Source organism: Nesoenas mayeri (assembly GCF_963082525.1).
Source record: "Nesoenas mayeri genome assembly, chromosome: 10".
NCBI lineage: Eukaryota > Metazoa > Chordata > Aves > Columbiformes > Columbidae > Nesoenas > Nesoenas mayeri.
The window spans coordinates 10,738,668-10,757,305 of record NC_137560.1 but is presented as its reverse complement, the minus strand read 5'-3'; the positions used below and the strand labels follow the sequence as shown (position 1 = coordinate 10,757,305).

At 34.9% G+C, this 18,638-nt stretch overlaps 1 protein-coding gene across 1 annotated transcript in view; it reads right to left on the bottom strand.

Moving 5' to 3' along the window:
* CACNA2D3 (calcium voltage-gated channel auxiliary subunit alpha2delta 3) overlaps positions 1-18,638 on the bottom strand; it is a gene marked incomplete at its 5' end in the record, with an annotated part of 422,930 nt that overhangs the window by 39,079 nt on the left and 365,213 nt on the right. The window contains 2 exons of the mRNA XM_080350552.1: positions 2,396-2,440; positions 3,073-3,134. Coding sequence (XP_080206678.1) covers positions 2,396-2,440; positions 3,073-3,134 — 107 coding nt within the window. The remainder of the gene's footprint in view (positions 1-2,395; positions 2,441-3,072; positions 3,135-18,638) is intronic.

Genomic DNA, 18,638 nt, shown 5'->3' with positions numbered 1-18,638 from the left:
TAGCAGATCTCAAATGGATGATTTCAGATACAAGATTATTGCATGGGATAATAGCATTTGCATACACTAGAGCTGTGTGAAAGAGGTTTAATTCACAAGGTTTCACAGGTATTGGAAATGAACTATGCACAGGTTTGCCCAAAGGTTCAAGATCAGTGAACTTCAGATTTCAAGGGGAAAGTTCCATAGCTGGATAGTCCCTGAGCTTGTAAAACAGAGTAGGCATGAAGTCCAGAATAAACACAGCAAGAATGTTGACTGAGGTCTGAGAATACATTTGAATTACAGTAGCTTTGATCCAGTTCAGTTTCTCTATGTATTTTTCACAGCTCAAATATATAATAACAGTAATGGAATGTAATATCGGTTAAGAAAGCAAAAACAAAAAAGAAAGAAAACAGAACATTAAAATAAAAAGTGAGACATCAGGAAGACAAGAAGAAATTAGTAAATTCAAAGCTCTCAAAGGAAAAAAACAAAAACAAAAAACAAAGGATAAACTAATTCTCTGTATGACTATTGTGCCAATAGGAATGTTTTTCATGATCCAAGTCTCATATAGAGCAGACACATATTTTTTAAAAGATTATCACTGCACCTATGTCATGGACTCACTTTTCAATAAAACACATTTCAATGTCACAGTATATGAGGTTGTGAAGTAGAATCCTAGAAGTGAGATTGCTAGGAATGATGATGTACCTTTTAAACTTGTAAATTAATTTACACAAAAGTAATAAAAAAATGAAATAACTTTTTTTTTGCCTTAAACAACTAAATCTCCAGTACAATAATGGTGAATGTTAGAAAGCACTTCTCAAACACATTGGTGAACATCTTTTTTACCACAGTTATTTAAAGTTTTGAATTACCTATCCTCAGGAAATCCCAACTCTGTTAACTTTCACTACAGGAAACATAACACAATACTTTATGCAACTATTATTGTTAATTTTTTAATGTCCTGAACAAACTTGGAAAACTTGAAATACATTAATACAGGGCAAGCAGCACCTCTGTGATAAGAAGTGGGAGTCTATTTCAAATGCTGGGACTGTCAGAGGGTGACCAGTAGGGCAAGACTGTAAGAAAGATGAGACAGTAGAGAGGATGGAAGACTATGGAATACCACAAATAATGTATGCAGGTTCCTGTTGTAAAAAGTAGTGACACAAACTTTTGAGAACTTGAAGATACTCAGAAGAAAAGGCTTCAGAGAAAAAAGAGATGAAAAGGCATTGTTGAAACACCAGAGTCTACAATGTTGGGGGTAACTGCTCAGGTTTTCATGGTTTGCTGTGAGTACTATATGTTATGCTTTGCTGAAAGGGTTGTAAAAACTAACGCTGCACTGACTGCTGACTCTTGGTGATACAGATACCAGCTTCCCAGAAAACAAAAAAGCATGAATAAAATATGGAATAAAACTGTATTAAAAGTTTTTAACTGTATAAAAAACACACTATCATGTTTTTAAAAAGATTGCAAAAACATTGCATAGGCATGAATTACAGAACCAATCAGGGTCTTGACTTTTATGTATGTTTTGAAGCAATTCTTTTGGCCACTTTATTAAAAGTATCATACAAATACTGCCTGCAGTGTTTATTTCCAGATGTATGAATTTACATTTTATCATAATTCATATAGTTGTTCAAGCACAGATTATCAGATGATCCAGATCCCTCCACACCATTCATTCAGCTTAGAGACAACATACAGATGTTATCAGTAATATTTTTTAAGTCACTAATAAAAACTAGATAATACAATATCTCAAATCCAACTCTGATTTTGTAGAACCTTGTTTGCCTAATTCCTATCCATTGTGGTCTGTGTTTTGTCGTGTATGTTTTAATTAATTTAACCTGTACTACATAGGTTGCTTAACCAAAATATCATATGGTATGTCAAATTCTTTGCAAAGATCTATTCATAAGATATCAAACCCACTGTTTTTATCTACCAAAGTAAATTACATAAAAAGCTACTTTGGCAAGTTCGGTAAGTCAAATTAATTGAATTTACTCTTTTTGGAAAAAATTTCTGAAGTGCTATTTATGTATTAGCGCTGCATAGATTGAACTCTAAATTCACATCTAATTCTAGCGTGAACTTGAAAGATTAGCTTCTAAAACAAATAAAAGAGTAGCAAAAAATTGCCTTAGAACATCTTCAAATGGTTTCCAAAGTGAGATTCACAAAGCACAAGTCATCACAATGAATCTATGCAGTGTTGTCAACCTCACTATCTAAACAGTATAATATTATAGAAAATTATTTCAATTTACACCAGGAGAATAATTTAGTTTAAATATCTCACTGTACATTATTATCAGCTTTAGGTTCTATTGTAGTAGAGATATAAATGGAATAAAATCAGTTACATACTTACTTCATCATCACAACTTATAGCACATCTGCCATCGAGAGATGCACACTAGAGAGAATATAAAAAAATGATAAAATAATTTAATTTCTACTTTGATGATTACAAACTATGACTTTCTCAAATTAAACAGGAGCACAATTAAAAATAAGCTGATATTGATTACTTTTTCATGTGACAGAAATTGTTCTAAAAATGACTAGGAAAGTTTTAAATTCACTGATCCTGTTCTGCTCCTGTCCGCAGAGAAAGGGTACATTCACATGGCAACAATTTCAACTGTTTTAAACACCTTCATCTCCCCCCTGTGTTGGAAGCTTGGAGACCATTTGTAGGAACAAATACATGATTTTCCAAAAGAGGAGGGTTAGGACCTGCATTTTAAGGGTTAGTCTCTGAAACAGTACAGATCCAATCTATTCCCAAATTAGGGATGGCATCTCCTAATCCTTAGAAAGTACATGATTATCTTCTTCAATGACCACAAACTCTATATCTTGAACATTTTAGGTACAGTTTATTGAAGACCATAAATGCCAAGCAAGATTCTGTAATCTAGATTTGTTAATTAATCTATATGATACTTCACTTACTGAATGTTAGAAAATATGCATATAATCACATGAACAGTTGGAAAGCTCTTGTGGATTCTATGACAAATAAAATTTCAATTTAAAATGTACCTGTCTGCTTGCAGTCCAAAATTTCCTCTGGAAAAATTCAAGTTTCATCTGGATACCTACAGCTGCAAAACACACAAACAAAAACACTGTGTTAATTTTAAATAATATTTCAAAGGAATTTTAATCAGAAGAAAAAGAGACCTAAAATAAAAATGGAAAGTAAGCCCAAAAAATAAAAAAACACAAGTAATTAACTTGAAGACATCACACAGTCACATTTTAGATAATTTACAGCTTCGTTAAACATGAAAATATTGCTAATATAAGGTGAAGAATACACAAGGCAAACACTATTCAAATAACATATATCTCCATAACTAACATAAGAGAAGCACAAACTGCTCACAACTACATGAAGATGTGCTGAAACTATGTTAAAACGTTGGTTAACATTTCAAGTCATCATTTGTTATTTGATCCGTGTATCATCCATGAATTATCAGTGGAATGCAAGAAGCCTATTTCAAACATCAAAAACTTTAAAAAACTGAAATTAAGAGCATTATGTGCAATTATGTCAAATGAAAGTATCTGAAAACTGTGACTTGTTTTCAATTTTTTTTTTAATAAAGGACAATAATTATAATAAATTGTAATTGTTTTTTAGAATGATTCATCAAGATATCCCTGGTTTAAATTATATATTTTTCATTACCTCAGTATTTTTCACTACCTTAGTAAATCTAAACTACAAAATACTGGTACAGAGCCATATCAATTATATTAAAATACAATAAATTCCATTACAGAATCACAGAATGTTAGGGATTGGAAGGGACCTCAAAAGATCATCTAGTCCAACCCCCCTGCTGGAGCAGGAACACCCAGATAAGGTTACACAGGAAGGAGTCCAGGCAGGTTTTGAATGTCTCCAGAGTAGGAGACTCCATAACCCCCCTGGGCAGCTTGTTCCAGTGTTCTGCTAGCCTCACTGAGAAGACGTTCCTTCTCAAACTTCAGTGGAACCTCTTGTGTTCCAGTTTGAACCCATTACCCCTTGTCCTATCACTGGTTGTCACCGAGAAGAGCCTGGCTTCATCCTCATGACACTCACCCTTTACATATTTATAAATATTAATGAGGTCACCCCTCAGTCTCCTCCAGGCTAAAGAGTCCCAGCTCCCTCAGCCTTTCCTCACAAGGGAGAGGCTCCACTCCCTTGATCATCTTTGTTGCGCTGCGCTGGACTCTCTCCAGCAGTTCCCTGTCCTTCTGGAACTGAGGTGCCCAGAACTGGACACAACATTCCAGGTGTGGTCTCACCAGGGCAGAGTAGAGGGGAAGGAGAACCTCTCTCGACCCCTTCTAATACACCCCAGGATGCCATTGGCCTTCCTGGCCACAAGGGCACTGTGCTGGCTCATGGTCATCCTGCTGTCCACACTTCAGTGATAAGTCTCCATAATTTAGAGATGATTTGATATGCCATGGCTGGCCTGTTTAAAGCACCTGTCAAAGTAACTTTTGATTAAGCATCATTTTTGTTCTTGCAAACTATTAACAAAAGTGTAATAAACAGTAAGTAAGAATTAAAACTATTGTTGTGCCATAATGAAGTTATGTGCATCTACAAATTTGAGCAGGATGTTGGACTAGATGACCTCAGGAGGTCCTTCCCAATCTAAATGATCTAATATTTAAGTGTAAACGTTTTATAGAAAAGTGCTAAACACAGCCCAGAATCTTCCTTAAACAAAAAAAAAAAAAAAAAAAGAATATTTACTGAAGGTTTTCTCATGTCTGGTATAAAGTCCTTACCACATGAAAGAGATTCTTAAACATTAACAAGATAATTATGACAAAGCTCATCTGTAAAAGATCCCATGTGCATGTTTTAATGAGTTGTACAATGGAATGCTGTAATATAAAGAGAATTGAAATAGGACTAATGAAGATGCACTTCATGAAGATGAGAGGAGGCAGGCAGCTGCAGTTCTGTTTTCATGGTATTAGCTCTAAGAATTTTGATGCTTTCTTCGACAGACTGTGAGGGGAAATAAAAGTAAGAAACAGTGGGCTTACTCCCACTAGAGCAGATTCCCATGAATCCAGAATTATTAATTTAGTTACTGTCTTACTTATTAAAAATCAGTTTATTTCTCTACCTAACTTTCAGAAGAGCTGTATCACTAACTTCTGAGGTACAACAGAAATGTATCTTAAACTTAGTATACTCCAGTCAAGATAAGACAATGTCATAGTGGCAACATTTTAAGCATAGCACACAAGAGATTACCTATTATATTTCCTTTGTGAAATATTTCCTCAATTAGAGTTTTGTAATTCTTTCATTTGTTATTCAGTAATGAAGTGCTACATGATGGTTGGACTCGATGATCTTAAGGGTCTTTTCCAACCTAAATGATTCTGTGATTTGTACCTATGTTGCAGGACAGGAGGACAAAACACAGCTCCTATAACCATGGTATGCTGAAAGCAGCAATAGACATTTTCTTCAAAGAGTTATATCTTAACATGAGATTTAATCTCACCAGTTTAGTTTCTTTACATTTTGTTCCTTGCACAGTTCCATATAGGAATGTCCCTGTCACTGAATGAGTAACTTCTAAATATTCTATATCCTATGTAACGTATATGTAATAAATGGCAATTATGAATGTTTCCTACAATTCTGCTAATAATTATTTGAATGGCTCTATATTCAGAAGAATTAACAGCATTAGTGTATGGAAAAATATTATTCTTTTCAACTTCTGAGGTGATACTAAAGCATTTTTGCAGACTTTCATTTCCTGAGCTTTTCAAGAACATTGTAATGTGCAGGATATTTTTCGGTTGGGTCATTTGAAGCCTTAAAAACTATTCAAATGCACTTTAAAAGGTTTTAGAACCAATACGTTCTTCTGAGCAATCCCTAGTCCTTCAGCATTTCAGAACTTCAGAACGAAATGACTGTGCTCAAAGCTACTTTAAATGTAAATCTATTTTTTTTTTTTTTTTTTTTTTTTTTACAAACTGGCTACATGTGTAGGAAAAGGAAAAACTTCAGAATCATATCTCCCGTGTCACCAATTCCTTGTTTAGCCTCCTGGATGTAATAGCGCTAAAATTTTTTCTAAATATTGTTCAGCAAGGTATCCAGATAACACCCACATTTTAAATTAAAAAAAAAAAAAAAAAAAGAAATGCAACAAACACTATAATTGATCTCTATATGGAAAATACTTTTAAAATTATGCTTCAACATTTGTAGGCTTGGTTCAATCAAAATGGCCAAGGGATACAAGCTATTTTTCTTCAGCCAGGAAAAAATTAGTAAGGATGAGGAGAAAAGGTTTTGTCTTCACTGCTGCGTTTCCTTCATAATGTCACTAGGGAGGGTGGGCTGGACCTAGAGATACATAGGAGATTAACTAATGTGAGCTGACAGAGGGGTATAAAGGCTCTTTTTCCATGTAACACAAAATATATAATTTCAAATAAAAATTGCAAATCCAATTTCTTGTTTCAATCATATTATCAAATTTACTTAGGTGATTCCAAGAAATATCTTTAATGCTGCCTACGGAGAATGATTATTAACTCCCTGGGATTTATTTCCTTTGTTTAATAAAGTGGCTGCTATTGTGTAGTGCATATCCTATGAAACAACAGATGCTTGAGAATTACAAAGTTAAATTCTTGGCTCAGTGATAATTTTTGTTAAATAAGCACTTTACTTACACATTGATTCCATGGCTGAGAGTAATACTTCACTTTTTTAGTGAGATGCTTTGAGGACAGAAGTATTGGAAATTACTCAACTGCTACAGAGCTCAGGGCTCTTTAGCATCAAGGCAAACACGAAGGAAAACAACTACTCAGAAGAGATTAGGATTGTTTGTGCTCATTTCAAGATCTCCATGGATAAGCAAATGGAGAGAAAGAAAAGAAAAACCTTCCTCAACAAATTACTTCTGTGCAGAGGATTACAAGAGCTCTTGGGCTCTAAGTAAAAAGAATCATCTCCTACTTAAAATAAGAGAGGAAAATAGATTAGACTTATTTATTATATTTCAGGCAGGAGAGGAGCTGAATCTCCTTATAAACCTAGAAGAAGGATTCCAAATATATAATTAAGGAAAAAACAGTAAAAGCTAAAAGGATTTCTATTCTGTGAAATATCTATAGAATGTTACACTTCTAAAAAGCACTAGATAAGCAACATTAGAAAAACATCTTAACGTCTCTATTCTCTTTTCCCACAAAATACAGTGCAGACTAAGATTCTCATGCATAGAAAACATTCAACATTTGAAGGATATTTGAGCCTCCTATTTCTGATGGAATTATCTTAAATGAGGTTTAACTTGGCTTCAAAATAAGAATCTTGGAGACAGATTTGAAGAAGGATTATTTTTTTAATCTATACTACCTTTGTGTATTAAGCTTAGACTCCTTAAGATTCTCTTCTTTCTGCCTACTCATATTACCTATTACTATCTTTTAAAATATATAATAACCAAATGTGAAATATTCCAGAATACCTTTAACTACTTTTAAAAACTTGATTGCACTTCTTTTTGTTTATACTCTAAAATCTGTTTCGGTTCAAAAATCTATCTTCAGTTTTTAGCTTAGCTAGAGAATGAGATGCTGAACGTTACACCCCAATGTATAATACTGAGAAATAAACACCGTAGCTACCAAAAAGTACCTCTAGTACAGATAAATGAAAGACTTCCACCACCACAGATGATGCCTTTAAAAATACTTATTACAGATACATTACATACTGCAATAAAAAAGAAAATATACAGACTTTTTCCCTCCTCAATTCCAAGAAGTCTTATCTAATAAATTAGAAGTATTCCAACACCCACACTCTTACAGTAATATAGTTATTCTCTAGTATCATCTAACACAGATATATTCCCAGTGATAGCCATTCTTTCATCTCATGCAGGATACATAAAAAATATGAACAAGCATTCATGAAGTGTGCACTTCCCAAACTGCTACTAATCCCAGTTTCAGTTTACTTGCACAGTAAAATTCAGTTCTAACCTTCCAAACTTCACACTTCATTCAGTTTCCTTCTTGATCTCAGTGATCTTTTCCATTCTACCCATAACTTACTCTTCTCACTCCAGTGCGTTTTCTTCAGTTGTTCTCTTCAAACAGAAGATCATAAGAATTGTATTTTAACATGAAAAAACATTGGTTTTATTATCCGGAATGTCTGAACCTGATTCAGACATCCAACCCCCAAAAATTTCATCCTAACAGTTTAAGTCTGGCTATTTTTTAATTTACTGAAAACATGAGCTTATAATTGGGAGTCTTGAGAAATCTCAATACCTAGTGGTGACACCAGCCATCTTCATAATGAACTGTTATAAGTAGCCTGTGATAAAAGAATAAAATTGACAAAAAGCTGTACCAAACTACTGAGTAGTTGTGCATCTTCTTCTGTTTTTCTTATAATGAAGCATAGCTCCTACCCCAGTAATAAAATATCAGTTATGCAATTGGATAAGATATTATTATTCACAAACTGTCCTCTGCAATGTGGTGGTTTGGGTTTTTCTTCTGTTGTTTTAATATATTTTATTATTTTATTTGGTGAATATTTCTAATGTTCTTTACAACTTTTCTTGTAGCTTCTCCAACATGAAACCTTGTCTAACCCCACCATGTTTCTATTGTATATTTAGGTGCTCTTAGACTGAAGCTGAAGCAGAAAGGGAGGAGATGTTGGGAGCCTGATGTGAGGCCAAGCTGAAAGGGGAGCAGGATGATGATTGCTGGGAGGCCAAAGTTCATCCAAACTCAAACCACTAGGGAAAGCTGACGAGCTTGGTTTGCAGCCAACCCCTGACAAACTGAACTGCAGAGGGCATTCTGTGAACATCATCATAAACCAGACTCCCTTTGACTCCCTGACACATATCTTCCTTGTCAAGGACTAATGAAGTAGCAGTAGGAACGGGAGGAAACAGAAAAAGGATATAAATTGAGTGAAAACATAAAAAAACATAGATGCTGTTGACTGAAAGTCTTTTCAGGAGGCTTCACTGAGGAACTTGGAGGGAAACAGGTTATCTGTAGATTATCATTCAGACAGTTATGCTGTATTTCAAATTCTGCAAGATAGTAGCTGATGTGCTGCCAACACACCAACAAAGGGCTCTCACAAAAATCTACTCATTTACCCCGTGATAAACTTGGTGTACCAGAAGCACAGCTCAAGGGAGCTACTTGGGAATCCATTTGTAATTTAAAAACAAAACCAGCCTCCTATAAACTGGGAGGGAGGTAACCACTTGGCATGCAAAATTACACTAAGTGCACTTTGCTGGAAAGATATTTACCTTGTTCCTGAGAAATACAAGGAGTACATTGATAGTACAAAATAGTGGTTCAAGCTGCATGATTTGAAGGGGGTGAGGTGGGGCATGGTGAAGCCTTGTCTGGTGTCTGGTGTATCCTCTCCATGACTTTTAGAAAATACCTGACACCTACTGACTCCTGGTTCATTCCATTACCAAAAAAAAAGCAAGAAAAAAAGCAAAGCAAAGAAAAAGTGGGTCGAGTAGTGTTTTTATTAGACTCAGGAATGCTTCAGTAGCATGCAGAAGGTAAGTCACAAAATAAGGAAAACTGTGCTGGTGGTAAAAATTTTAAAGAGAGTTCCTATGAACCTTGAGCATTCTTCCAGCATTCCCCTGCATGGCAACTAGTCTGACAAATATTTCTGAATTCTGATGGTACAGGAAGCATATGAAGACTGAAATCTGACTATAGTAACACTAAAATAATGAAGCAGGGATAGTATTTTAATAACTCCCTAACCATTTTTTGGTTTTATAGGGTTTTCTTGCTCATTTTTTGGCAATATTCAAGCACATACCATGACTGAAATGAAAAATAAGAACAGTATATGTTTGTCATCACATTTATAAATCTTGTCAAGCTCTCAAAAAAAGTTTTACTTCTTACAGTTGAGGTCCTAGTCTAGCTTAGCCACTATACCTTTCACATCTCAGTCAAATGCTGTGGTTTCAACTTTGCAATTAATGAATCCTAAGAACCACAAAGTTCAGACAAATATCCAGAAATTAGGGTACTTATCTGAACTCTTGGAGACTGTGACCTGATTCTCTTAGGAGATGTCAGGCTTTCTGCTTCAACTTTTAAATACAGCACATTTGAGTTTTGATAGTATTTTCCTTTTTTCAGACTTGTTCCTGGCTACTACCTAATCATGTTGACAAAAAAAGCCCATATCTACATATTTCAGCATTGTAGGAAAGGCTGATTTCAGAAATGGGCAAAGCTTCTATTATTCTTATTTCCAAAGAAGTTTACACCTCCCAAATCCAAATCAGGTCATAGCAGAATCTTAGCACAGAGGGGAGAGACTTAAAGAATTCAACTCTTCCCACCTCCAGAACACACTGACTACCAACTGTTCCTCTATCCAGTTATCATTGTGGGTATGTGCATGCACACCAGGTCTGTGAATATAGGAAATCTCATTAGTCAAACCAGCCTTAAGACACCAAGTGAGAAAACATCAACATTTTACCAAGTCACATCATTTAGAAATAAATCTTGGATCTCTTATTGACTGAGTTGTAATAATAGCAGTGACTTTCTCTACAAACTGTCCTATACCATGATAAGCAAATTACTATGAATTACGAAAAAATATGAGTAATGTTATTTGAAGTCAAATAATACATCAGAAATACCTCAGCATAAATGCAACTCTCTGCAACTCTCCAGCCTTTCAACACCACACCTATTGGATATTTTAGAAGCCAAATATGTACTGCAACGTTCCAGAATAATTTTCATGTTTTTATTTTTCTAAGATCATGACTTTATTTAATCATGTTTTATGCTGTATAAACCACATGGTAATCTATAAATGGTACAAACAGAAAAAAGAAAAGAAAAAAAAATAAAAAGAAGCATGTGACCAAAAGACTCAATGCACACATATTTATGTGTTTGAAATAGACATGAACAGTTCCATAGTATTCTGCAGTTGTAAATACAAAGAAACTAGCACTGGTGGATTTGAAATTCACCTGCATTATGTAATAGCAAAAGATACAGACATTATACTTTTCCATGAACACTATCAGTTGCAAAAGCAACTTTGTCTGCTTTTTTTCATTTTTGGATCAAAAATGCATTTTTATTGAACCTCTGTGTAGAAAGGAACACTGCTGCCTATTTCCTCAACAAAAATAAGAGCCAGTATTAGGTAAAGCTGTCAGCTTTGCATTCTTGGAATATCCTGAACTAGAAATTAATAAATCCTATCTGCATGTCTATAAGGGAAACAAAGACTATCTTCTCCACTCTTTTAAGAGTACAGAGATGATACAGCCTAGCCTAAGGTACCCTCTTCTCCCTTTCATTAAAAAAAAAAAAAGAAAAGAAAATCAAATACACACATCAGAGATGTATTTTAAGTTCTGATATTGATTTTTGTATTAAAAAATGGTACAATGGACCACAGAAGGAAAAATAAAAGGGTCCTGCACAAATTTGTGTTTTTATGTGCAGTTAGAATGCATGTATAAGTATGGAAGAATATGACTTCTGCATGTGTAGAGATACTTCTATACTATGCTGACTTCATAACTAAGACTCTTTTTCACTTAATTCAGTTTGATTAGATTGTGGTACTGATTACGATCATATCCACAAATCAGCATTTTAACTGAGTTTCCACGGAAACACTATATGCTCGCATTTTCTTTTTAGACAAGGCTGTGTCTGTTTAACAAGTTTGCAGAGGACAACATGTTTTGTTTAAATTACATTAGCTGTAGCCATTATTTCCTAATTACATTACCAGAAGAAACATTTACAGCAGTACTTTTAACATGGGAAACTCTCAATTTTTCAGCCCATCTTAATCTCTGAAAACCAAGAAACATCAGCATTGCCATTACTTAAAATGTGTTAACTGGGCTTATATCTATAAAATAATCTCTTCTATTAAATGACAACATTGTTTTACGATCTTTATATACAAGGACATCATCCCACAGCATCTGGATTCCTGTGCAACTTCCATAAGAGAATATCTGTCTGTGAAGACAGGGTGGTCCAGTGGCTAAAGCACTGAACTGGAACTGGAAGGCCTAGTGTCCATTGCTTGCTCTGCTGTTTACATGTTGTGTGACCATGAGCAAATCACCTTACTTTTCTGTGCTCCATTTCCCCATTTGTGCAATGGAAGGCAAGATATTTCACATTCTGTGAAAAGTTGTTTAAATATTACTATTAAAAGCAATAACAGTTTTCTTACAATCATACATAATAGATTAAGGTGCAATCCAGAAGCAGGCATGCCAACTTGCATGAAGCAAGCTTGGGTGACCTTTAAAACTGTAAGACAAAATAGTAAACCTTTTATCCAGAAGCGAATGCCACTCTCCCAAAAAATACTGGACCTACTGCTTTATAATAAGTTAGAAAACAAGAATCTTTTCAAGGCACATTCTCATCAATTTTTAAACTACAACTACAGATAACAAAAATAGCCTGTAGCAATCTTTTTTATCTCCCAAATAGTATACTACATAAAATCACATGGTGAGTGTATACTAACTCTAATAGAAGGTGATCACAAATAAAAGAGGGTGGTTTCCTAATCATGGTTCCAGAGAAAAGCTTGAAAGTCTTAAAGATCAAAGTCTGAAAAAAAGAGACAACACAACAAATACTTTTTTTTTTAAGTTCCAATTTTACACCTTTGCTCACAACACTGGTAGAAATAAAGGAAGTCCACTCATAAATTCTGTCCTCCTTCTAAAGGCTAACATTGCCTACTTGAGTCTTGTCTCTTGTCTCTTACCTTCAGTGGAGAAGTAGCATTTAGATTAAAAGACTCATTTTTATCCACCACAACTATTTTTTCATCCTAATTTACTCTAATAAACAATCTTAGAGATACCAATACGAATACCAATAAAAATGAAATGACTACCCTCTTTCAGAAAGTTTTTTTGTTACCAGTTTTTGTTCATTTGTTTTTTTCTTTACATTTAGCCTCACAAGAACACTAGAAACCTAGGTCTGACAGGTGTCATCATCTGTCCAAAAAAGGTCCGAAAGGATTTATACCTTTGAGCAATCAGTTTTGTTCACCATTTAATATTATTCTTATTCAGAAAAACAGAAGGGTTGTACCATACTCGCAGTTCAAATGCTATGTTGATGAAAAGGTACAAATTATACTTTGTCATATCTCTGCTGAATTCAATGAAAGACTTATTTAGGAATACTTATAGCTGCAAGACATGTCTTGCAGAAGTACTGTGAACCCACAATGAAGAGAATTGGAGATAAACAGGTTTTTGACTACTGGAGTGTAAATCTGTGCTATATTATGATGCAACTGAAATGGTGTTCTGCATGACTGATTTCAGCCAAGTTCTGTTCAGATGAATTCTTACAGAGAATTGAGCATTATGCAGCTCCTTCAGATAGGCTGGTGCCTACTTCTTTCTCAAAACTGTTTTCACATTTTCAATTTAAGAAAGTCTGCAGGACTGATCTTCTAAAATAGGTATCCCTTAACTCCAAAGTTAATGCAACATGTAAAGATATGACCAGCTGATGGCATATAGTAGACAGTCTTTAGTTTCCACAGAAAAGCCTGTATTACAGCTCCTTTCAGTTGCATGAAATACAAATATTCACTTAAGTGCCTATGTTTGGAAAATGACATCTCCAAATCATCACAAACTACAAATTACAGAACGAGCTCTCTCCTCTTTCTTCTTCCTAAAGCATTTATAGAAAGGAAATTTGCAGCAGTAGCTAAGGAAAACCTATTTAAGATCTTACTGACACTAAAAAACACAGGTATGGAAATGATTAGTTTCACCAAACTAGGCATATGATGCATAACTTCATCTTCTAAAAGAAGTTAGCCTACTTCTCTCAATGAGTACTTTAAGAAACAGAGAAGCCAGTAGTACTGTTCTTTGAACTCATCTATTCTAACTCTGCTGAAACACAGAAATGCAGAGAAAATGGACACTGAGCAAATACTGTCATTCTGAAAAGGAAAATCTATTAAAATTCTCAGGCAAAACATGAGTAGCCAAGGTCAGCCCTGCCATTATGTTCCAAAATAACATACAGCAGAAGCGAATTAAAGCAAATAAAGAAGTTCAAAATATATCCATTTTGATGAAAACAGCTACAGCTATGTGAATAGAGGAAGCTCAACTATGTTGGGAACTTCTGAGATCATGCCTTAAATTAAATACTACTAAAACAGAAATGCCTTTGGATAAAAAGGGATTCTGTCATATGATAATATGTATTACCTGTATACTTTAGCATCATTCAGTGATGATGAAGCAAAAGTCAGATATAAACATTGAAGACAAAAAGATGTAGTCAAAATTTAAATGTTGCCTGAACTTTAGGGCAAAAATCTATTTTTGTACAGTATTTTTTCTTCATACTTGCCCACAGGCATTCCAACTGCTGTTATAAATTTGTTATCCTCTCAACTAATGCATGTGCTTGACCCAGAAAGTTCATCCTTCAAGCATCTTAGGGGACAGTAAGATAGAAATCACAGTTAAAAGCTTGCAGATAACTTTGGTTAGTACAAATAAAAACTAGGCATGGATCAGTACTATGAGTAGCATGACTTCACCATTTATGCCAATCTTAAAACATTTTCCTTCTTACTTAGCAAACAGCATGTCAGGCAATTGATACGATGTATTGAATGGCAGTAAGCAATTTTCCTTTTTACTAAGTCAAGGCAAATATTATACACTGCAGATACTCTGTAAATTGCAATCATAATTTAAAAAAATAATTATTTATTAATTATTAATAAGAAAAGAAATCATAGAATTAGGACCTTTTGTGATTCTCAGCATGAAAAATATTAATAGTAAACAAAACCAGACATACAGAACATATAGTCAAAAAAGACACGATAATAATGAACAGGTAAAAAAGAGTGTAGTGGAAACACGATGTTCCTTAAAGATTTCAATCTTTAGTGTCCTTTAGTTGCCATTAGGTTATCCCAGTCAAGTTGCTTCATTACTGCGGGTATAAACTACAGACCTATATAAACGGGGCTTTAAATAAAACTTCTTTTTATATTCCATAGCTATAACTTTGGGGTCAGTGTTTGATATGGCGCTTTTTCTTGTTGTTGTTGGGGTTTTTTTGTTGGTTGGTTTGGTTTTTTGCTTGTTTTTAATTCTTTATTTAAATGACTTTTGTTTTACTCCTGTATAAATTTCCTCCCAGGGTATCTGAAAACCTTACTCATCATCCCAATATTTTGCTCCCACATCACACTTTGAGAATCAAGTTCCGTGACTTTTAAGAGTTATGCTTACGTCAGAGGGATCAAGAGGTTTAAATTTCAGTACCTATTAAAGGAATTTAATTATCCAACCAGTTCCATTTGGATACACTGTTACTGTTCTTAGCTAATCTATACCAGATTTTCCAGTATTGTAATTATCATTAATAAAATGCCCTCTGAAAGGGTTTTTTTCTTTTTTTTTTCTTTTAAAGATAAAAGACCTCTCAGTGGCCTATTTTACAAATCCTGAACAGAAACATCATTATCCTTTATACCAGCTAAGTTTCCCAAGAATTTATCATGTCTGAAAACAGCACAACTAACTAAACTTGAGTGACGAGAAGTTTATCTATATACCTGCCTTACTCTGTTACTTCATTTAAAACATTCTGTGGAGTAAAGGGTATTTTAAAAATACACTTGGTCTTTAAAACCTGCTTACAGTTTAAAAATAGGAGAGGGGAAAAATGAAGGGATAACAGCATGCCACGTGACCTCTAGGATGTTGTCATATACAGAGGACTGTTGGTGTCTGCTGCTGTAGGAATTAAGGTGGTGGAGATGACACAGAAATACAGAGATAATAAAGAAACAAGAAAAGCAGTAAACTGTGTACTGCCTTGTAAAACTAATCTGCTATTGAAATGCAGAACTTCCTCAGCAAGTGTAGGTATCAGGCTCATTCTTGTTCACTGGAGTCATATGGAAAATGTTTACAATATCCTTACTCCACTTGTGAAATGGTCCCATCAGCAATGAACAGTGATATTCCAGTTTCTATTCTTCTGTCATGTTCAGGAGCCTGCTAGCTACACAACTGCTACACACCAGTATTGAAGAGGGTTATAGTCTGGTATCATGCACACTATAATGTTGTTGGTAGATGGGCACATCATGCTTCACCTGCTGCAAGACAATTAAGATTCCTTCAGGAGTTATGGGCTTAAACCTTTTCTCTTATAAAGAAACTCCATCAAAGGGAAATACTCCATCAAAGCTTGAATACAAAGGTACTAAGCACATCAGTCCATGTCCAATAGAATACTTAAGTATATGCTGACATTTAAATCCGCAAAAATTACATATTTAATGTTTATCAGCTGCATAATTTTAATGTCAGGCTATTTAGTACCTTGCTTAAATTAATAAGAAAAAATCCATGGCTATTTCCAAAGTGTTGGAAGAATTACAGAAGTTTAGTTATTTGACATTTTACGGTAAGAAACGTCACCCCTGCCTTCTGCAAGTTCTAGTGTTCAAGTGATTACTGTGCAGATACCAGTGCAAAAAGAGCCCTTTTGAGCCTGTGAACACAGGAATTTCCAAATTTAACACTGAATTTTACTTAACTATTATGCTGACACATAATCTGCCCCTTGCTGCAACTTCATCCAACTTGCAGTTAAGGTACAGAAGCCCAGCAACTCTAGTCACTGTGCTTCTCCTCATTCTGAAGGTCTTGCATTCTTTCTAATAAATTTTCTACCTACTGAAGCATACTGTAAGGTTAGTGCTTGAGCATTTTGCAAGTAAACCCATCTCAGCTTCATATATGTCTGTTCATTTAGTTATGGGAAAAGAAGTAGAAGCCAAACCAACTCCTAACTACATTATGTTAGAGCTATGATGCAACAACAAATTTCTGGCTGACCTACCTACTGTTTTGAAAGTCTTGTATCACTTTAGTGGAGCAAAACAATGAAAAAAACTGCAGACAAAGGACTGAACCAAACAGTGGTCTGGGAATTAATAGATTTGTGACCTAAAGTGAGAAGGTGCTTAGCCAGGCAGCCCCAATGGTGCCACCTGAGCCTCCAGCACACACCTCACCAGTATGCAGCCGGCTGTAACTAGCAGGCTCTACATCCCCCTCATCTACCCCTTCCTCCAGTGTAACTTTCCACCTGTAATGCAGCGTATTCCAGTTCATCTAGTCCACTATTACATCTCACACACTGGCCTCTTCCAGAGGTGTCAGAGGGAGGTGTAAAAATTCCCATAAATAATAATTATGGAAAAAACCCCAGCTTAAAGGAAAAGGTTTTTCTCCATAACTTGTGTCATTAGTGGTTGATTAAAGGCCTTAAGAGTGAAAGTTTATACCCTTTCTAAATTATTTTTTGCCCCATGAAGTAACTATGGCTCCAGATTATATATGAATCCTACAAATCTTTTGGCCTAAGGATAACTTTCAACAATGTGTTTCATAGATTAATTATGTATTGTATAAACAAGTACCAGATGTATCTAAGTAAGGCAAAACAAGCCACTGAGAAGAATAAAACTGAGCTCTCTCCCTTGAGGTCAGAGATCAAAAATACAACATCACAACTTCTACCCTTTTCATCATTTCTAGTGTTACAAAATATTGTTTCTCACCTTAAAGGGATATCACCAAACAAGTCATAACAACTGCCAAGGACAGACCCAAACGACTTTTTAGATATCATGGTGTCTCCATATGTTTTGTGATAACAAAGATTCAATGTTATTAATCTCTAGCTGGTACTGCTCTCCCCTTACTCTATACTTAAGGAATAAGATGTCTGAAGAAATCCATGCTCTGACCTCTTATGAAAAATATGGCCAGCTTTTTAAGGTAGAGATCTAAGGTATAGAGAATTTAGTTTAATGCACTGGCTTACATTTCTCTCGTGAAAGGTAGGCAGAAGTAAGATCCAGGGCCTTCCTCTAATTTTTATCAACATTTGAAAACATAGTACCCTGTCAGGCCAAAGTTGAGAGGGTTCTGAGCTTTTAGAGTACAAGGATGGACTTTGTAGAAAGAAGAACATGAAGGATTCAAGGGTTTCTTATATCCTGTCATCCTTATTTGCACTGCATTCTGACTCATAGCTGGGAAAGGACAAGATCTTTCTCCATGATGCAGTACTGTAACAACAGAGGTATGGACAATTTCACTAAAAAATGTGAATTACTTTTTGTCCTGAACCAAAATGAGAGCGCCTGCATTGCCCGGAGTTGCATTTGGGGTCTTCAGCAGGAGTTTAGCTGTTTTACCAATCTGGAGACACAGGTTAGTAAGGAGAAAGAGCATCCTATTTCCCTGTAAGTGTTGCAGTTTTAATACCTTCCCATGCTTCAAAAGCATAAGGCAAATAAATCTAATAAAGAGAATGTATAGGAATTGTCTGCTGTGGTCTTAGGATCATTTTTTTTATATAACTATGTCTGCCTGGATTTTATATACAGTGAAGAGGAATCTGAATGCTGTAGCCTCTAAATA